The sequence below is a fragment of the Elephantulus edwardii genome, unplaced genomic scaffold (genome assembly GCF_000299155.1).
Source record: "Elephantulus edwardii isolate Elephantulus edwardi_28Jun2011 unplaced genomic scaffold, EleEdw1.0 scaffold00389, whole genome shotgun sequence".
In the NCBI taxonomy this organism is placed as follows: domain Eukaryota; kingdom Metazoa; phylum Chordata; class Mammalia; order Macroscelidea; family Macroscelididae; genus Elephantulus; species Elephantulus edwardii.
In genome coordinates, this window is record NW_006400139.1 from 574,848 (window position 1) to 597,916 (window position 23,069).

Genomic DNA, 23,069 nt, shown 5'->3' on the forward strand with positions numbered 1-23,069 from the left:
ATTATTTTGAGGTTGAAATATAATCTTGATATTAATTGTTAAACTGCTACCAAACTCTAGAATATAAATTAACTCTCAATGAGACTGTTTTCCTTAGTACACGTGCCAATATTTGAATGTATACCATTATCTTTACTTTGGGTAGTTTAACACATAAAATACCTACCACTTCTCAACCCTTAGCATAGCATTTAACATCATATTCTTTGCATGTATTTAGGACTAACAATGACCTGAGCCAAATGATGTGACTATTCATTTGTTGTAAATCTAAGCAGATTTAAGAAGATAGACTACTATTATAGTTCTCACAAATATATTCTGACCTGAGATACAAGAAAAAATATTAATACAAAAACAACTCTTTAAAATGGAGAGAAGTATCATTATTCAAAAAGAATGAAAGAACTAGAACCCTGTGAATTACTTACAATAGTGTTTAATAAAAAATGTTGCTGCTCTTTTTAGATGGTCAGTTCCAAGTTACAGTGCCTTTGTGTGCAACAAAAGAGAACACCGCCTTGCCCTGAGCTATCCTCACAGGTGGTATTATGTTTGTTCTACTGTTGCAATCCTTGTGTCGATGTATCTCATGGAGGGATTTCCTTTTGGCCGGTCCTCTTCTTTACTAAGCTTGATGTCTGTCTAGAGAATTGGTTTCTCCTGAAAACATCTCCAAAGTACTGGTGATGATGATTGCTGTCCTTACTTCGAAGGAGAACTCTTCGTGGACACATGTATCTGTTGTAAAATCCAGTCCAGTCTATTTATACTCAATATTCCTGAATACTTCCATAATTAAAAGTCAGCAACTTTTCAGTTTTATTCATTTCCCAGCCATCACATATATATGAGGTGATTGTTCAAACCCACTTTAGATTTTAAAGTGGCATCTGGGTTTCAAAAATTTTAAATGAAATTTTGCCTGTATGTCCAATACAATACATATTTTATTCCTTGATGACTAACTTAATTGGCATTTATTATGATTGCAAGGAATGAAATCCTTGCCAAGGTCAATATTTTCTCTCTTGCTTCTCCTTATTGATCTAGGTGTGATGATTTTTGTTGTTACTGTATTTTGTCAATATCTCCAATCTAACTATATGTTGATTAGAATTTTATATACATTGGAAACAGAAATCCTGATGTTGATTTAAAGAAAGTTACAAAAATATTTTTGGAATGAAAGGAATGTTTTCATTAAATATTTCTTATCTTTTTTTATGTTTATAATCTCTTCCCCTCTATGACTTAATTTCGTTGTATTATTAAAGTTTTATCAAAACTAAAACATAAAAGTACAATGCTTGTTTACAACAAAGTCTCTGGGCAAAATTAAATTTTCTATAGTATTCTTTCATTTATCTATTAGTACAAAAAAGTTTTTCATATTGTTAGCATTGTAAAATTATATATTAGTACTAAATTCTTTAGGAAATGATATTTGATAGAACCAGAAAGATAAAGGAGTTGCTTTGCTAACACCGTGTTTCTATTAAATAATAATTTTAGTAATTTATTGAACTACAGTCTAATATTAAGATAAAACCTTTAATATTTACCATGTTAATAGGGAGGAACAAGATCCCTTTTTATACAGTTGATAGTTATTAGCTGTTAAGCAGTAGTTCTGAGGTTCCAAACCAGTAGCTGCTGTGTTGGAGAAAGATACAGAAATTCACTGACTTAAAGATTCATAGTCTTGGAAAGCAAACTGAACAGCTCTATTCAGTCCTATAGTGGATCTGTAACATATAATGAACTTGATGGCACTTTGTCTGGGATCTCTATTATTAAAAAAAAATGCTGCTTCTTCAATGAAAAGGATTTAAGTCCTTCAATTACATTGGCTTAGACAACTTGTTTGAGCACGTTAAATCCACTTTTAAAATTATCTGTTCACTTTGGAAATGGGGTGTTCTTTAAAAAAACATTAATCTCCACCCTCTGGGATCTCTTTCCAGTGACAGTTGAATTTCTCATTACCCAAAGCTTTCTGATTTAATTGTTTATTTTCCTAGATAGTGACAAAAGGTTTGCACACTGTGCATCCTCTCAATGGAATACTGCCCACAGAACTTTCCGTTTGTAAGCTTGAATGTTGCTGTTGTTGTTATGTGCCCTCAAGTTGACTGCTACTCATAACAAACCAGTGAACAGTAGACATGAACCTTGCCCTGTCATGTGCCGTCCTTACCATCTCAGATATACCTAAGTCCATTGTTACAGTAACTGTGTCATTTCATGCAGTTGGCGGTCAGCCTTTCCCATGCTGAGCTTCTACTTTTCCAAATAGGGTATCCTCCTTCTAGAACTGGACCCTCCTAACGATATGTCCTACATAAGTGAGAAACGTTTCACCATTCTTTCTTCCTAGAAACACCCTCGCTGCACTGTCTCCAAAGCCATCTTGTTTGTGTTTGGCCATCTGTGGGATATTCAGTACTGTTCTCTATTATCATGATCCAAAAGCATCAATTTTTCTTAGTCTTCCTTAGTCATTGTCCGATGTTTTGGTGCATAGGAAGAAATCAGAAAAACTATGGCTTAGAGCAGGCATGCTTTCATCTCTAAACTGACCTGAATTTTGGGGAGATGCGTGACAAAAGACTTTCTTAAAGCCACACATCTTTATCTCTTGACTGTTGGTATCGAGTGTGTTGATTGTGGATCCAAGATTAAATCATTAACAATATCAATCTTATGTCCATCTATTGTGATGTTGACTTTTGCCTAGAGTTTTTTTCTTTCTTGATAGTGAGATAGAATCCAAGTTGAAGACTTTAGTGTGGTTGTTTTTGTTCTTGTTTTGTTTTGTTTATCTTCTGCAGCAAGTGATTCCAGTCCTCCTCACTTTTAATGTATTATATCATCTGTAAGATAAGCTGTTGATGAGCCTTCCTCTGAAATTGATGCTACTACAGTCTTCTTCAATTTTTTTTAAATTGTTAAGAATACAGATTTAATAGGTATCAAGAAAGTATAAAGCCCTGACATGCATGTATTTTATTTTTAAGCATTTTAGTTTCCTAGCTCTTTTCTGGCTCTTGGTTTAGGAATAGGCTTTGCATGATCACAATCAGTGTTTTAGAATTCCCTTCTTCTCAACATTAGCCCTGATTTTTGTGATCCGTGTAGTCAAATGCTTTGCATAGTTTATAAAATACACTTGACAAGGTAATGCCATCAGAATCCATGTAAAAGTAGCAAATAGTCAATTCTCACCTTTTCTGTTATGACTATTCCACATATAGATCCTTACTCTTGTTTGGGGGGAGCTCTGATGGCCTCTTGGGAAGGAGCTGCACTGCAATCCCATAGGTACTTAGATCGAATCTACCAGCTGATCTTCAGGAAGAGATGAACTTTCTCCTTGCAGTGTAATCTACTGCCCCTGAAAACTTCCTAGAAGGTTAACTATGTGTCCGTTCTGACTTGGTGACGCACAACAATAACAATTCTTGTTTGGAGGTCTGGTAGCCTAGTGAGTAAGGAGTTGCACTCAAACCCAGAGGCAAGAAGGTATAGTCCACCAATGGCTCTGGGAGATAGTGATAGGCTGTCGCCTCCCGTGCAAATTACAGCCTCTGAAAACCTGCCGGACTGTCTTCTATGAGTGAGTCAATTTGGACTCAGTCGGAATGATTGAGTGAGAGCGATTCCTAATAAATTGAGCTCTGTTCATATTTCATGGAGTTTTCCTTCTTTTTTTTAAACCTGCTTCGGTTAGGATTGTTATTGTTGTTTAATGTCGTCGAATCGTAGGCGACCCATAGTGACCCTATGAATGAATGGCCTGAGCACTGTTCGTACATAAGAGTTTCCAGAGGCAAGCCATTTCGGAAGTGGATGCCACTCCTGCTTCCAGGCTTGATTTAGTCGGGAAGCTCCAGCCAACACTGTCCACCATGGGTGCCGATTACCACGATTGGCACATCACTGTCACAGGCTTCAGCATCACGGCAACCACGAGTTACCTCTGCACAGCAACGCACAGACAAGTGGTTAGGATTACAGTCTTGAAAACCGTATGGGGATTTCAGCACATTTTTAAAAAAATTTATCTTTTATTGATATTTTAATGGAAGTTTACAGAAAACGTGAATTTCCATTCATTCACGGTTGCATGTTTTGCTCCCTTTAGATATTTCTATCTAAAGATATACCTTGATCAATATCCAAGGCTTGGTCTTAGGGAAAGTAGTACATTTTCTAATGATAATAATTCTGATATGGCCAATAGGCATTATCATGATATACGGACAAAGGATTGAGATTGTTAATGATTTCATCTTGTTGGGATCCTTAATCAACATTCATGGAACCAGAAGTCAAGAAATTAAGAGGAAAAAAAAATGAGTTGCTTAAGCAAAATTTTGTCAAGGCTCTCTCCAGAGTGATGAAGAGCAACACTGTTAGTTTAGAGACTAAGATGTGCCTGATTCAGGCCAAAATCTTCTCAAAATCTTCACATCTGAGAGCTAGACAATGAATTAGGATGACAGAAGAACCCTCAATGCTTTTGAGTTGTGGTGCTGGAGGACAGAATTGAGCATACCATGCACTGCCAAGAGAGCAATCATGTGTGTTCCAGAGAAGGTGAAAGCAAGTTGCTCTTTGGACACGAGGAGTTTGAAGCTGTACCTCACATACTTCAGGCACATTGCCAAGAGGGACTAGTCCTTGGAGAAGGACTTCATGTTTGGAAGGTAGAAAGTCAGCGCAGAAGAGGAAATTGGTGGATGACATGGATTGACAGAGTCTGTTTTAATAGGGGCAGGTGTGTCAGACACAGTGAGGTTGGCTCAGGATAGGCAAAGTTTAAACCATTGTTCATAGAACTGTTATGAGTCATGTTTGACTTGATATTACATAACAAAAACCACAGGGAATAGAAATATTTTAGAATCTTCTTGTTGTTGTTGTTATGTGCCGTCGAGTCGCTTGCGAATCATAGCGACCCTATGTACAACAGCCCTAAACTCTGCTCTGTCCTGTGCCGACTACACTGCCTCTGACACACCCATCCCGATTACCCCAATCACTGAATCAATCCACCTCATAGAGGGCCTTCCTCTCCTGCGCTGTCCCTCCACCCTCCCAAGCATGATGTCCTTCTCCAAGGACTGGCTTAGAATCTTAGAGAAGGATAATCTTGCACTGAGATTCTAGGATTAGGATGAGTTTCTACTCTAAGCAAATATTCCTGAAGAAATGATTTTTCCATTTTCCACTATTGATTACTATAATGCCTGTTCGTCCTTGGGACAGTCAATCGGATTGGAAAGAAGTGAAAGTCCAGGAGAAGATTATTTCTTGAGCAAGTGAGGTTAAACTTTCACACCATTTATTTTTCTCCTCTTTGTTAGAACTAAGATACAATTTTAACAGACTAAAGATCAAAAGAAGCTATATTGGAGAGTTATAAGCATTTGAAATGTTTCTATCTACCTGAGTAAATAAAACAGGACAAAGACATGGTAGCCTGTTTCCATAAAGATTACAGTCTTGAAAACCTATGGGTATTTCAGCACAATTTTTAAAAATTTTATTTTTTAAAATTATTTTTATCGATGTTTTAATGAAAGTTTACAGAAATCTTGAATTTCCATTCAGTCATGGTTGCACGTTTGGCTTTCAATTCTCCCAAGTTCACTTTCTCTTTAAAAAGGTTATTTTATTGTTGCACAATTTACTTCCTCCCCCTACCCCCCAGTCTACTTTGCAATGAAGCTCTTATTCTGTACTGTTGTCATGCAAATAATCCCTCGTCACGTATTCCTTTTAAATAGTACTTTCCCTCATCCGTTTCAATGCAGTGTTAATTATTTATTCCCTCTTCCTCCCCCCAACACCCATGCCAGTCCTGTTTTATAACAGTGGCATTATGTAGTATTTGTCCTTTTGTGACTGAGATATTTCATTCAGCATAATATCCGTCAGAGTCATCCACTTTTTATAATATTTTGTGAGTTCCTTGTTTTTCAGTGCTGTGTAGTATTCCATTGTGATATTCCACAACTTCTCTACCCATTCATTTGTTGATGGGTCAGCACAATATTTTAAAGGGAAACATATCTATTAACAGCAACTAATTGACAACAAATACAAATCAATTCCTAGATGACACTCAAAAGATTTTTCAAAGGTTGTGAATTGCACTGGAAGAGATTGCTCTTCTCCCTCTCCCCAACCCCTAGGGAATATGTCTATTAAGTGATTCCAGAAACAGATGAGGCAGGAAACTCTGGTGGCCTAGTGGTGAAAATCTGCACTGCAATCCCAAAAAATAGATGAGAAAAAAGTAAGCTCATTAATTATTTTAATAAATCCAAGAACATTTCATAGCAAAAAAATGACTAAATTTAACCTTAAATCTGCCATAACACCTAATGGATGTCATAGTGACCTCACTTTTAGGAATTTCTGAGGCTCAAATATCCCTTTTTTTATATAAGTGTCTTTAACTTAAGAAAAAAAAAATCTTGCTATTAATAGAAATTATCACATGAACAACCTAGCTTATGCATAAATTCTAATTTCCAAGTTAAATTGTTTCATGCTAACAAGTGGTTTTCTAATGTTTTCACGTTTAGCTTCCTCAGACTTAACATTGAGAGGGAATACTGCATTTTATTTCAATAATTAACATTCTGAATGTCTCATACAATTTTTCTCTGTAATTGATTTCCTTTATAAAGATGGGGCAAATGGATGAAAATGTAGGAGCGGTTTGAAGTTAATACTCTATTCCATAGAGAAAGTTTGTTTCAACACTAATCCAATCACAATTAGCCTTGGCTGTTTCCCAAATAACATTCTGAAAAACAGATGATTGAGTTTAAAAGTGCAACACAGAAATGAAAAATAGCTGTCTCAAAATAATCTTAGAGTATTTCCCAACAAAAGGCACTGATTGATTTGAAAGTGAAGTATACACTTCAGAATAAAATAATGACTGGAATTGTTACTTAAGTAGACTAAATATAAAGGGTTATACTACTTAAAACTCCTTACTTTAGAGAAAAGTAATGTACCCTGAATTTAGCCCAATATTAAAAGGTGAGTTATAATATTTTTTCTTTCTTATAGTATTATTTTGTGGGGGTTTTGTACTGTCAAGATTTAAGAGCCTAAAGGAAGATACTTTAGTCCAAACAGATTCATTTGTAAGATGTATCTTTAAAACTTGAGATACTAAAAAATACCATAAAAATCTTTAAATTGACATACTATTTAATGGCATTAAAATAGATGGGGAATCATGATATCCTTGTATGTTTGTATTATTTTATGTTTTATTGAGCTTAATTAGAGTTGAGATGACTCTTAATTGAGTCCATTAGAGTTGGAAAGGATGCGGAGAGATAGCAACTCGCATGCACTATTGGTAGAACTGTAAAATGGTACAATCATTTTGGAAGGCAGTTTCATGTTTCCTCAAAAGCGGAACAGTTTTAGCTCAACATTGCTGAAATTCTATATGTCCCAGCTATTCTACTGCTTGGAATATACCAAAAGAAAATTAGAACTGAGACAAAACCAGAAATTTTTATACCAGTGTTCATAGTAGCATTATTCACTATCACAGGGACATGAAAACAGCCCAAATGTCCAACCGTATTCAAATGGATTAAAAAATTGTGGCATATGCACAATATAGAGTGGAATACTATGCAGCACTCAAGAGCAATTTTGCAAATGACTTCATAACTTGGGTGGGAATGAAGAGCATTATACTCAATAAATTAACTAAGGCCCATAAGGACAAATACTGTGTAAGACCATTATTGTAGAAATAGAAAGATAGGTAATAAAATGTGCATGAGGATCCAAGGTGGGGAGGGTAGGAGCAGAGGGGTGAAGATGAGCATGGTGATAATCATAAAATTACACACTATGATGGGTAGAGGGAGGGGTGGGTAAAGGAAATGGGAAAAATCCAGTGGGGATCTGGAAAGACAGGACAATGGTGGGCCTATTTGAATGTTGATTAATAAAATATGATTATTGGGAATGATTGTATGAAACATAACAGAAATGAAAGATAGTATGCAAAAGAGTGCATACAAACTTTGTATGCAAACCAATATAAAATACACTTAAAAAAACACTGAGAGAATGAAATTCAAAATAATAAATTCTATCTGTATAATAAATCTGTAGAATTTTAGTTAAAAATATGGCTGAGATAATATTTTTTATTTAAAGTCAACTAAGTTATACACTGTTGCATACCATCAAGTCAGATCCGACCCAAAACTGACCTTTTAAAGGATTTTCAGAGGCAATAAATTACACAGGAGGAGGTTTTCCTTTACCATGGAGAAACTGGTGGATTCGAACCATTTACTTTTGAGTCAGCACCCTAATTCCTTAGCACTAAGCCACTAAAGCTCCTACCTTCTTGAAGGTACTCATTTTACCTTACCTCCGTATATCTATAACTCTTCATGTTAGGAATGCAATGTAATTACATATACTTGACTCAGAATGCATTGTATAAGCTAATATAGGTAAGTACATTATTATGTTTTATAAGAACTAAAACATTGAAATGATAATAGTAAAAATAATTCAACTAGTCAGACTTCTATTCTCAGTATCTATAGATATTGTTAACGTTTGTTGCCATGAGATTTTATGCCAAATGATGACAAATTCACGTGTGCAGAATAGAATTGTTCCATAGGGTTTTCAAAGCTGTGTACTTTCAGAAGCTGATTAGCAGCCTGTGTTCTGACTGACTTTGGAATAAAACAGTATATTTTTGGGAAATAGTAGATTGTTTGACCATTTGAGTCAAAAAGGGATTACCAGCTCTGCTCTGTGCTAGTCCTTATTAAAATAGTAAGACTATGAAAAAAGATGATTCTTTAATAAAACATAATCACTCTTTGGAAGTTATTGCAAAAGTTGAAATTGCTTATATATCTAAAGTTATGTCTACTTTTATAATATGCCAAATAAGGGACTTGCACAAAAGAGTAAAAAAAGTGTAATAAGAAAAAAACTAGAACACCACCAACTGGAGGTTACTTTATTGTTAAAGTGTGCTGTGAAAAACAGAAATTAAATAAAAAGAGAAGATGAATTTAAGAAGGAGAAAGCTACAATTCATTAAGAATAAGGAATTATTAATAAAACATGTAACTATAAATTGTTTTTACTATATGAGAGAGAAGAGGAACTCAGAGTCTTCAAAGAAGATAAGTTATATTTCATTTATAGTTTGGAATCTGTGAAATGGAAAGGTGAGATCAAAACTTAAGAAACTATGGAGTATGCTTCCTTCTGTGAAAATGACTTATAGTTTAGTTAGTGAAAGGAACAAAGACTTAATTGTGACAAGTGAACTCTAAGATCTAATAAGAGACTGAACATCTTTTTGCTAAAAAATACTCATTTAAGAAGCTTACTGCACTTGAGTAAATTTTCTGAAGATCATTTAGAAACAAATTTATTTAGATTTGCTTTTGTAGGCATCTGTTGTCTTCAAGTTGAATCCAACTCATAGCAATTTTTTTTTGTGCCAAGTAAACTTCTGATCCATAAAGTTTTCAAGTCTTTGATCTGGAAAAGATCAAATCAAACGACCAAAATTAATCCATTCAAAGCAAAGCAAATCACCCATTAGACCTTCTTAGGCATCTCTCTATATATATACTAGTCACCAATCTTATAGTCACTAGTCATCTAGTCATGCGCTTGACTTTTTACCACCTATGGACCCCTTATTTATATTTAGAGACATGATGTAAAAGCAAAAAAAAAAGGATACTCTATTTTAGTCTTGTGTTATGAAAGAACTCGGCTTATTTTGCACATTTCCCCCTTTTTTGTCTAATAACTTTGTACAGACTTAAACTTACCTAGATCTGAAAGGAGCAAGGAAACATCATATGGTTTAAAATTCAAAAGTATGTGCATCAGGAATATATTCTTTCTCCATACCCACTCAATCTGTTTTCTGAGTAAATAATCCATGCAGCTGGACTCTACAAAGAAGGAGGCATTAAGATCAGAGAAAGAATGATCAACCACCTGCATTATGCTGATTATATGACCTTGCTTGCTGAGAGTTAGGAGGATGTGAAATGCTGCAGAGAAAAAAAATATAGCCTTTGATACGGATTATGTCTCAACATAAAACAAAGCCTTCACTACAGGACCAACAGTAAACATGAAGATATATTGAAAAAAGATTGAAGCTGTCAGTGATTTTATCTGGATTGGATCGACAAATGATACCCATAGGACCAATGTCAGGAAATCAGAAGATGTATTTCGCTGGACAAGTCTGCTGTCAGGGAGCTCTCCAAAATACTGAAGAGCAGTGATGTCAGTTTGAAGACTAAGGTGTGCCTGGTTCAGGCCATGGTTTTCTCAATTACCTGCTACACTTATGAGAGCTGGACAATGAATAAAGATGACAGAAGGATTGATGCCTTTGAGTTGTGGTACTGGAGTAAAGTACTGAATATCCTATGGACTGCCAAAAGAACAAAGGGATACATTTTGGGGAAAGTGCAGTCAGAGTGCTCCTTGGAGGCAATCGTAGGGAAGTTTCATTCTCATACTTTAGACATATAGTCATGTTAGCCTAATCCTTGGAAAGGGTCATCATTCCTGAAAGGTTGAAACATCAGTGAAGGAGAGAAAGTTCCCCAACAAGGTGGATTTGACACAATGTCTGGAGCAATGGTTTCAAGAATGTCAAAGATAATGAGATGGCACAGAATAGAGAATTCATATCTTTTGCTCATAGATGACTAAAAGTTGTGCTTAGATCAATGACATGTAACAAGAACAGACGTACCTAATTACTCTTTTAAGCTAAAAAGTAGACTGTTAAAATTTGGGGAGGCCACGGTAGACTTGAAGATAGTTTTTTACAAGGTGATTTAATTCGTATTTCAGGCTTCAAATAATTATTTAAATTGCTATGGTGCAACCTTTGTAATATAAACTTATTAGAAAAGAAATTCTTTGGGCAGTGTAGATTGCAATTGGCCACAGATGACCTTTATCAGATGGGGAGTAGAATATTACTGGCTGCCTAGGTATCTGGTTATCTGACATACTACTCACTGGGGAAGCATACATGCAAAATAAGCAGAAAAAATATGAAAAAATATTGTATTTGAGAAGGTACTAGACAGAAAACTGATACAATCGAGCATCATATATACAGGAGGGAGATTAGGAAGAAGAAAGGGTTTGACTAGTGCATATTAACTATAAATGAATATGCAAATTATTCTGAGTACAGAATGCATGACTGTATTAATATTTTATTAATGCTTTATTGATTATGCTATTTTATTTTTCACAGATTCATGATATTTATTATGAGCAGTAAGAAAAGAGATTATAACAATCTCTCTTTTCATATGCTTGAACTGTAGGACATTTTGTTTTGAATGGCATTACCAAAAATACCAACCATATCAACAAACTGGATATAACTACAATGACATTGGATTTGAAATTATTTGTTAAAAATGTTCTGATTTGCAGTTAGATCCAGAGGATTACAGTGATTTTTAACCCCTGAAATCCTTTCACTCACAGATGGAATTAACAGGAGCAAAATATCAGCGCAATCTCACCACATGGGTAGAATTTATCCTACTTGGCTTTTCTGACATTCCTGAACTCCAGAGATTTCTTTTTTGGATATTTTTGATAATGTATATGATTATTTTGCTTGGAAACAGCCTAATTATCATAGTTACAAAGGTTGATTCTTGTCTTCAGACCCCCATGTATTTTTTCCTAAGGAACTTTTCTACCTTGGAAATATGCTATGTGTCGGTGACTGTTCCTAGACTGTTAGCAGATCTTTGCAGGCAGAATAGAAATATTTCCTTTCTAGCCTGTGCTACTCAAATGTTTTTCTTTCTGGTCTTAGGGGCTACTGAGTGCTTCATTCTGACTGCAATGTCTTATGACAGGTATGTGGCCATTTGTAACCCATTACTTTACCCTCTGATCATGAACACTCGACTGTGTATGCAACTGGCAATTGGCTGTTGGCTCAGTGCAGTTCCATTAGAACTAGGGTTCACCTACCTGATCTTCTCTCAACACTTCTGTGGACCTAACCAGCTGGATCACTTTTTCTGTGATGTCCCTCCAGTACTCAAACTAGCCTGTGGGAATACTTTTATGATTGAGATGTTACTTTACGTGGTAGCTTTTATAGTTGCTACTGTTCCTTTCATGTTGATACTTGGATCTTATGTCAAAATCATCTCAACCATCCTGAAACTTCCATCAGCCACAGGGCGTGCCAAGGCCTTTTCTACTTGTTCTTCTCATCTCATGGTGGTGGGTTTATTCTTCGGATCAGCTATCCTTACGTATATGAGGCCAAAATCCAGCCATTCAGTAGGAGTAGACAGACTGGTTTCTCTTTTTTACACCATTGTGACACCAATGTTTAACCCCATGATATATTGTTTGAGGAACAAAGATGTCATGGTAGCACTGAAAAAGTTTTTTACAAAGTTGATTGTGTTACCATTCACAAGCATAATTTTAAAATCATAATTTTACGTGCCACAATCCCAATATAATGGATTCCACCCTTTCTTCAATATTCTAGGATGACTCAGTTATGTTCAAGAGTTGAACATATATGTATAAATTATTTAATATCCATCAACTACTGTAGTAACAGATTACACACACACACACACACACACACACACACACACACACACACACTCACTTAGAGTCATTTTACTCTAAATCAAATCTATTTCACTTGTAAAAAAATCACTTCCAATGCTTAAAACATTCTTATATAGGAAAGCAGTCACGTATAAAACCAAGTCAAGATATTGAAATATCTGTACTATTTATTTTAATTGACCAAACTGTTTTTTGGCAGTGCTGTTTAATATTAGTAGTGACTATATTTTCACTTAAGATGATAATTGTTCTTTATATTGCTAGAGTCCAACATTTTATCTTGAATATAACTAATATTTAATGAATTTTCCTAGATAAAATTAATGATGACTTATAAAAGTTAGCTAATAAAATTTCATCTGCTTTTGGCCATGAATACATTTTATGAATAGAGGTGTTTATAAAAAAAAATGGAAAGAAGCAGGAAATAAAATGAAGGTATTTGGGTATCTGAATAGAATATCTTTTATGCAAAGTCACTAAATTAAAGTCAGGATCTTTCCAATTAGTTCCTATGTATCAGAAAACTGGACAGAAATAAAGAATATTGAAGAAGAGTCAATGTCTTTGATTTGTAGTGTCAGAGAAGAGTATTGTCAAGAGAACAAACAGAACTCTTTTGGAAGGACTTCAGCCAAGATGCTTTTTAGATCAAAGATAATGGATCTTTGTTTCACATCCTGTGGTCCTGTTGTCAGGAGGGGGCTGTCCTTGGAGGACAACATGTTAGAAAAAGTGGAGAGTCAAGAGAAAAAGAGGAAGGTCCCTAACACAGTCACTCTATTCATGGGCTTGAACATTGCAGAAATCATTGAACTGTACAAGAAAGGGTAGATTTTTTATATGTTGCCCATAGGGTTGCTATTAGTCTTGGGCAACTTGATAATATCTATTAATAACATTAAGTGTAAACCTTGGACTATACAATTATTGTTGTGTATCATTAAGTCTAGACCAACCCATAGCTGACCCTTCAGGGAGTTTTCAGAAACAGTAAATCACAAAAGAGGAAATGGTCTATCTTTCTGCAGCAGAGCAACTTGTGGATTTAAACCATGTGCCTTTAGGTTGGCAAGATATTTCTTTTACCACTAAGCCACCAGACCTTCCTGTACTATCTGTCCTTTTTTATTCTCTTTGTCTTGGTTCATCATGTGTTAGAGATGAGACTTTTGGGGTTATTTTAATGTGATTTTAGTAAAAGTTTACAAAGATACTGGTTTCCATTCACTCATACATACACATTTTCCTCCTTACCCACTACATTTCCCCCACTTCACTTTATAATGCCTGTACTGTTGCAAATTCTTAATCATCATATGTCTAGAATGTCTAATTCCTTTCCGATTGTCCTTCCCTTATGCAAAACATAATTTTACATTGTGGAACAACGCTGAATTTTAGATGCAATAAGTCTGAAAGGTGCAGGGGGAACCCCACCCAGCTCTACAAGGTAAATATCTGGTATAGGTAGGATGCTATGGCTATATTAATAGAAATTAAAGTAGAATTTCACATAATTAATGATAACTGTGTGAGATAAATTGGCATATGTCATAATATTGGTAAAGACCATTTAATATCAATGCTCTTTTAATATGAAGATTCAAATATGTTTCACTAAAAAAACATTTCCACAATTATCAGTTAAAATTATACCAGAAGTCTTCAGTTGCAGAGTGTAAATGGAACAAAGACAAGGTGGGGACAACCGAGTCTGACTCCTACAAACTCCACCAAGGGGAACTAGTCCCATCAACAATATCCACAGTGTAAAAATGATCCCTATAAGGTCAGACATGACCCTGTACTCTGCAGCACCTACTTCTTATAATCACTGGGTCCAAAATTTGTTGCAAATTGCAAACAACCACACAGAATTTACATAATCTTTTTATTGACAGTTGTGGTGTTTATTAGAGAAACAGATCAGGGTGGAGATTTAGTATCCTAGGCATTCATCAGTTGAGAAGAACTACCATTAGCCATTTTGAGACTTTTTGTTTTTAATGTGATTTAGTGAAATCACAGCATATATTCATATGAAGAATGCCAAAGAGAAGGGGAGTAACACTGTCTTAATCTTTAAAACGTATTTTCCCCCAGTTGGTCTTGGCTTTCAGAATCACACTGGTGAACTTTTCCACTGACTTTTTTCACAGAGATAATCAATTTAATTTCTGAGTATTTTATCAAGCAAGCTTCATGTGTATAGATGCTTTGTGAGTGTGTGTGTATCCTAAATTACATGTTGTCAAACATCTGTACATATAAAAGTACCTAGCACAACTGCTCTTCTTATATCAAAACCCACTAAAGCCAAAGATGAAAAAGGTGAGAATTTCTAACAACTTGTGCAACCAGAAATTGAATAAACATGCAACTAGGTCACATTAATAATAATTGGTAACTGGAATGAGAAATGTAAGGAAAAGAAAAACAAAGAAAGATTGGTAGTTGGAAAAATATGGCCTTGGTTGACAGAAGAAAGACAAGATCTCACATGATAGAATTTGATATGATCAATGGCCTACTTCTTGTAAATACTTTAAGTAAAACACACACACATACATACAACACACAAACATCAACTATATACATAAACCTTGCCTGATAAAACACATGTGAGTCAAGTTGTCTAAATCTGTAAAGAGACAGTAGAAAAACTCTGTCGTAAAAAACTAACTGTAGAAGAGAACATTAATTACTTATATTTAAGCTCAAACTGAACTGAAAAGCTGGATCGATACATTGACAGATAACTTCCAGAGATTCAAGCTGGATTCAGAAGAGACCATGGAATAAGGACTATCACTCAGGGTGTTTGATAGATTTTGGGTGAAAACAACATCAAAGATACTTGCTTCTATTTTATTATCTAGGCAAAGGCAATTGGTTCTATGAAACATAGCAAGTTATGGATATTATTGAGAAGAATGAGAAACCCAGAAGACTTACATGTACTCATGCAAAAACCTCTACATAGACTAAGAAACAGTTGCCTGAGCAGAAAATCTGCATGGTTTAAAATTAGACAAGGTGTGCTCAGGACTGCTTTCTTTACTCCATATCTAGTCAATCTGTGCACTGAGAAAAATCATCCGAGAAGCTGGACTATATGAAAAAGAATATGTTACTAGGTTGAGAGGAAGACTCATCAACAAGGTCCATTATGAAAGTAGCACAACTATCCTTGCAGAAAATGAAAAAGATGTGAAATGCTTAGTGGAGCAGGCCAAACACTCCAGAAGATGAAAGATTACAGCCTTCACTGTGGAGTACATCTCAATATCAAGAAAGCAAAAATCTTCACGAATGGACCACCGAAAGGCAACATTACGATAGATGGAGGAAAGATTAAAATTGTCAAGATTTTAATTTTGTTTGAATCCTTAATGGGCATTCATAGTAGTTGTTGTTGTTAGTTGTGATAGAAACGAGTACAACTCATAGTGAACTTCTGAACAGCCATCCTGAAACCTTCTCTATCCTGTGCCAGCCTCATCATCTCTGAGACATTAGAGCCCATTGCTCAAGTCAGTGCTAATCCATTATGTCGGAGTCTTCCTCTCCTTTGCTGATCCTCCGTCTTCCCAAGTATGATTTCCTTTTCCAAGGAACACTTTTGCATAGCTATATATCCAAAATATGAAAGACAAAGCTCTGTCATCCTTGCCTATAGGTAGCACCATGGCTACACCCTTTCTTGAACATATCTGGAGGTTTTTTTGGCAGCCCATGGGATTTTAAGGCCTCTTCTCCAGCACCACAACACACAGACATCAATTCTTCTGTCATCTTTATTCATTGTCTTAATTTCTGATGTGTAGCAGGTGATTGAGAAGACCATGGCCTGAATCAGGTGCATCTTAGTCTTCAAACTGATATCATTGCTCTTCAGTATTTTGCAGTGGTCCCTGACAGCAGATTTGCCCACTGCAATGCATCTCCTGATTTCCAGAGTGCTAATACTGAGAGTGTTGACCATTGATCCAAGCAAGATGAAATAATTTCTTCACAGTTTCAGGCTTTTTTCCCATCTAGAGTACTGGTGACTGTTGGGCCTGTGTGAGTTCTTGATGTTGAGATGTAATCCATATGAAAGGCTGTAGTCCTTGATCTTCTGCAGCAAGCGCTTCATATAGTCCTCACTTTCAGCAAGCAAAGATGATTCATCAGCGTAAATCAAGTTGTTGATAGTTCTTCCTCCAATCCTGATGCCACGCTCCCCTTTCTAGAATCTGGCATTGCAAATTATTTGTTCAACCTAGAGAGTGAATAGGTAGGAGAGATGCTGCCAGCTTGACACACACCCCTCCTGATCTTAAACCGTGCAGTGTTTACTTTTTTTTATTCAGACACAGCCTTTTTGGTCTAGGTATAGACCAATTGTATGAGCACAATTAAGTGTTCTGGGATTCCCATTCTTCTCAATGTGAACCACAAATTTTTATTATCTAGTCAAATACCTTGAATAGTCAATAAAACACAAATACACTTTCTTCTGGTATTCTCTACTTTCAGCCAGAATCTACCTGGCATCCATAGAGATATCCCTAGTGCTATGGTTTCTTCTAAAAACAGTTTGTTTTCCTGGTAGTCCCTGTCAATATACTGTTCTAGCCACATTTCAATGATCTTCAGCAATATTTTGCTTGCATGCAATTTTAATGATATTGTTTGATAATTCCCACCCTCTGTTGGATCACCTTTCTTGGAAATGGAGACAAATGTGGATCTCTTCCAGTCCGTCAGCCAGATAGCTATTCTCCAAATTTCCTGGCATAAGCTGGTGAGCACATTCAGGGCTGAGTTTGTTAATTCAAACATGTCCACTGGTTTTCCAACTCTTCCTGGGGCCTTATTTTTCTTGGCATCACTTCAGTGCTCCTTGAACGTCATCTTTCATTACCATTTACTTTTGTTGATATGGTGCTTCCTGAAATTTTTCTGTGTCCACCTATTCTTTTTGGTACAGCAATGCTGTGCGTTCTTTCCAACTTCTTTGAATGCTTCCCGGATCATTCAAGATTGGGCTCACAGCCCCTTTCAGTATTATAGCTCAAGACTTGAATTTGTTCTTCAGCTCCTTGAGCTTGAGAAAAGCTGAGCAAGTTCTTCCTTTTTTATTTTCTCACTCCAGCTCTTTGCACATTTTGTTATCATATTTTATAACAAAAAATACCATATTTTGCTTTATCCTCTGAAGCTGCCTTTGAAATCTTCTCTTCAGCTCTTTCGTTTCAGCTAAAGGAAGAGATATCAATTTTGTTGTTTTTGTTATGTACTGTCAAATATTGGAAACAGGATTGACATCCACTGCCATTATAGCTTGCCTCTGGAAACCTTATGAACCTGGAGAGAGGATGACAGTTATACAGTAGGTGTGCAGGACTTTCATTCATAGGGTTGCTATGAGTTGCCTGCGACTCAATGGCATTTAACAACAACAAGAACTATCAAATCACTTGGAACTCATAGGGACCCTATGTACAACAGCTCTGAAGCCTGCTCTATCTTGAGTCTATTTCACTGTCTCCGACACATGTACCACCATTACCCCAATCAGAGTCAATCTATCTCATCTAAGGTCTTTGCTCCTTCACTGTCTCTCCATCCTTTCAAGTATTATATCCTTCCCAAGGACTAGTCCCTTATGGCAACATGTCCAAAGTATGTGAGGCAGAGCTTCAAAACTCTTGACTCCAAGGAGCAGCCTAGTTTCACCCTCTCCAGGACAGACTTGTTTGTTCTCTTAATAGCACAGGATATTTTCAATAATCTTCACCAGCACCACAACTCAAAGGCATCAACTCTTCTTCTATCATCCTTATTCATTGTCCAGGTCTCTGATGTATAGCAAATAATTTAAAAGACCTTGGCTTGGATCAGGCACGTCTCAGTCTTCAGACTGACATCATTGTTTTCCAGTACTCTGGAGAATTCCGACAGCAAATTTTTCCAACCCAATTCATCTTTTGATTTCTTGGCTGCTGGTACCAAGAGTGTTTATTGTGGAGCCAAGCACACTGAAGCTGTCAACAATTTTAATCTCTTCACCATCTAGCATGATGTTGCCAATAGTCCCAGTGGTGAGAATCTTTGTTTTCTTGATGCTGAACTTCAGTCCATATTGACAGTTGCAGTCCTTGACTTTCTGCAGCAGACATCTCAGGTCCTCTACAGTTTCAGCAAGCAAGGTTGTGCCAACTGTACAATGCAAGTTTTTGATGAGTCTTCCTCCAATCTTGTTGCCACATTCCTCATTTTAGAACCCAGCCGCCCAGATGATCTGTTCCACATATGCAGATGGTACAATCTTGCTTGCTGAAAGTGAGGAGGATTGGAAACACTTTCTTTTTTTCATTAAGAAAGTCTCCTGTCAGTGTTTTCTCTAAAGTATTGAAGAGCAATGTCAGTTTAAGGACTAATATGCATCTGTTGCAAGCTTGTCAATCACCTACTATGCTTATGAGAACTGGAAAATGAATAAGGATTACAGTAGAAAGATCAATGCCTTAGAGTTGTGGTGTTGAAAAAGGGTGCTGAGTATCCCATTTACTATGAAAAGAACAGACAAAGTGCGGAACAGGGCTCTTTCAAAGCAAGGATGGTGAAGCTTCATCTCACATGCTTTGGGCATGTTGTTAGGAGAGGCTATTCCTTGGAAATGGGCACCATAATAGGGAAGTTGGAAGATCAGCAAAGAAGAAAAAGATCCTCGACAATAGTGGCTGCTGCAGTGGGATCAAGTATATTGAAGATGATAAACATTGTTACGAATCTTACTCAATGGCATTTAATAGCAGCAATGCCTTCAGTGCAGATTCTATTTCTTTTTTAATGGTGCCAACTTTAGATATATCCTTATTTGAGACTTTGCATCTTCCACTTACAATGCAGTGATAATAATGTGCAATGTTGATTGCTTCTACTGATGCTCAAAATCCTCCCTTTTCTGCAGTCTTATTATTATTTTTTTTGTTTTGTATATTTTTAATTTTTTTTATTTCTTTAATTGGGATTTTGACAAAAGTTTAGAGAACTTGGATTTCAATTCATTCATTGTTGCACATTTTCCTCCCTATCCAACCCCCACTTCACTTTTCTCTTTGGGAAAAAAAATCTTTCATTGTTGCACAATTTTCTCCCCCTCCCCCTCCAGTCCACGTTACTATGAAGCTCTCATTCTGGACCATTTTCATGCAAATAATACCTAATCGTATTATTCCATTTAAACAGTTCTTTCCCTCATCTGTTTCACTGCAGTCAGATTTTTATCAATCCAGTCGATAATTTCAATGCACTTGTCAAGGATCTTCTGGTTGTCCTCATCATTGATCTTGCCTTAATGAATGTCAAGAAAACAAAGATTCTCACCACTGGACAAATTGGCAGCATCAGGATGGATGGTTAAGAGGATTGAGATTGTTCACAGCTTTAGTCTGCATGGCTCCACAATCAACACTCTTGGCACCAGAAGCCAGGAAATTAAAAGATGTATTGCGATGGGAAAGTCTTCTGTTAGGGACCTCTCCAAAATGCTGAAGAGCAATGGTGTCTCTCTGGAGCCTAAGGTGTGTCTGATACAGGCCATGGTATTTGCAATCCCTTGTTATGCATCAGAGAGTTGGACAATGACTAGTGAAGATAGAAGGAGAATTGATGCCTTTGAGATTTGGTGTTGGAGAAGAGTATTGAAGGTACCATGGACTGCTAAGAAAACAAATAGATCCATCCTGGAGAGGGTTAAACCAAGCTGCTCCTTGGAGGCAAGGACTCTGAGGCTTTGTCTGACATACTTTGGTCATGTTGTAAGGAAAGACCGGTCCTTGGAGAAGGACATCATGTTTGGGAGGGTGGAGGGATGGCACAGGAGGGGAAGGCCCTCTAGGAGGTAGATTGATTTGGTGACAGCGGTTATCGGGATGGGTGTGTCAGACAGTGCGATTGGCACAAGACAGAGAAGAGTTTAAGGCTGTTGTACATAGGGTCATTATGAGTCGCAAGCAACTCAACGGCACATAACAACAACAATATACTAGTTTATTTACATAATTTAATAAAATTGTTCTTCAGACCAGATTCTTCCAATTTCTCTTACCCCTCCCCCCCATATGAAATTGTATCTTCTACCTTTGCTAGCAGGATGTCTACTTCCTGGGACTGCTCCTGTTGATAACGTGCCCAAAATAAGTTCATCACGTCTCCATCTAAAGAAAACTTTGTTCCATTTCAACAAGAAAAATGTGTTTGTTCTTTTGGAAGTCTTTAATATATTCAATACTTTCCACCAACACCACGATTCAAAGTTATCAACTATATTTTTAGTCTTCCTTACTCTTATCCAACTTCCGGATGCTGGTGAAATAATTTAAATAATAATTTAAAATACCATGGCTTTCATCAAGTGCACCTTGGTCTTTAAACTGATATACTTGCTCTTTAACACTTTGGAGGGGTCTTAGATAGCAGATTTTCCCAATGTAACATGTCTTTTGATTTCTTGATTGTTCATCATGGATACAAATAAAAGAAAATTACTGACAACTTCAATCTTTTATCCATCTATCATGATGTGGCCTATCGGGCCAGTGGCGAGGATTTTTGTTTGCTTGCTGTTGAGATGTAATCCATATTCATGGCTATAACCTTTGATCTTCTTCAGTAAGTGCTTTAAGTCTTTCTAATTTTCTGCAAACATAATTGTGTCATGTACATAACACATCCTGAAGAGTCTTCCTCCAATCATGAATGCACATTCTTTTTCATAATCCAATTTCTTTAATCATTTGCTAAGCATACAGACTGAGTAAGTATGTAGAAAATATACAACCATGATGCACACCTTTCTTGATTTTAAACCATGCAATGTTCCCTCAATATTTTTGGACAATTTCCTGCCCTGAGCACAGTGAATTATTCTTAAATTCCCATTCTTCTCAATGTTAGTCATAATTTGTTAAGATCTATGCAGCAGTCTATTGACATTGCTTAGTCAATAAAGCTCATGTAAACATCTTTCTGTTGGCACCTGCTCTCAAAGAAGATCTACTTGATATCAGCAATGAAGTCCATCATCACAACCTCTCCTGAAACTTGCACTAGCATGTAAAGAAGCCAAAATAAAAGCAAGAAGAAATATGGAGGAGGGTTTACTAGACTATTTCGAAGGGCAGCTTGAGAGATAAAACAAAGTAATGCCAAATATGCCAAGAGCTGTGAAAACTAAGAGTAGAAAAGACACATTATTTCTCAAGCTGAAAGAACTGAAAAACTAATTCAACCCTTGAATGAAGCATCAAAAGAAGATGGAAGGGAAGCTCTTAATGAGATTAAAGATTGTGATAATAATACTTCAGCTACTTGTTTAGGATTGGTCCCTTGTGCTGCCTACACTGAACGTTGGCCGTTCTGGTCAAACATCTCAGGGGTGTGTGGGCTCTATGGCTTAGCTAGTTAAAGTGCCTGTCTTGTAAAACCATCTCAGGGGAAATATGTACTCTGAGCAAATATTTTGTCATATAAAATCAAATAGGTAATAACTATGGAGTCAATCTTGGATTCTCCCCCAAACCCCAATGTCAGTCCCATTTTACAACAGGGGCACTATGCAGTATTTGTCCTTTTGTAACTGAGATATTTCACTTAGCATAACACCCTCCATAACACATAGGTTAAAAAAAAATTACTCCTGAAATTCTAATTTCACGTTAGTTCAACAAAGTTTAATAAGCACAGGGATTCACTCTGAGTCAACTTTGACTCTTAAGGACCCTATGAAAGACAGAAAAACAGAAAAAACAACCCTTATCCTATTCTATGCAATCCTCACAATCTTTGCCACGTTCAGATTCCTAGTTAAAATCACTACTGTGCCATCTCATTGAGGATCTTAAATCTCTTTTGCTGGTCCTCTATTTTGCTCAATAGGATGGATTTTCCCCCCAAAGACTGCTAACTCTTGAAAACATGTCAAAGCATGTAGAACAAAGTTTCACCATCTTTTCCTCTAAGAAGGACCTTAGTTCATTTTCCTTCAAAGTCTTAAATCTCTTTTATATCTATGTACAGTCGTCAGAACAGAGCAGGGCAACACTGAATGGTTCGAAATTGGGAAGGGTGTGCGCAAGAGATGTGTCCTGTCTCCATACCTTTTCAACCTGTATGCAGAGCAGATTATCTGAGAGGCTGCGCTCTATGAGGAGACGCGTGGCGTTAGGATTGGTGGAAGATCTATCAATAATCTGTGTTATGCAGAGGATACAACCTTGCTCCCTGAAACTAAGGAGGACCTCATGCACTTACTGCAGAGGGTCAAGGACTGCAGCCTTCAGTTTGGACTGAGGCTCAATGTCAAGAAGACA

At 36.5% G+C, this 23,069-nt stretch overlaps 1 protein-coding gene across 1 annotated transcript; it reads left to right on the top strand.

Moving 5' to 3' along the window:
• The first annotated feature begins 11,577 nt into the window (after positions 1-11,577).
• On the top strand, positions 11,578-12,558 carry LOC102874434 (olfactory receptor 10AG1-like). Its single transcript, XM_006902300.1, has one exon. The coding sequence runs from the start codon at positions 11,578-11,580 to the stop codon at positions 12,556-12,558; it is 981 nt and encodes a 326-aa protein (XP_006902362.1).
• The last annotated feature ends 10,511 nt before the right edge of the window (positions 12,559-23,069 follow it).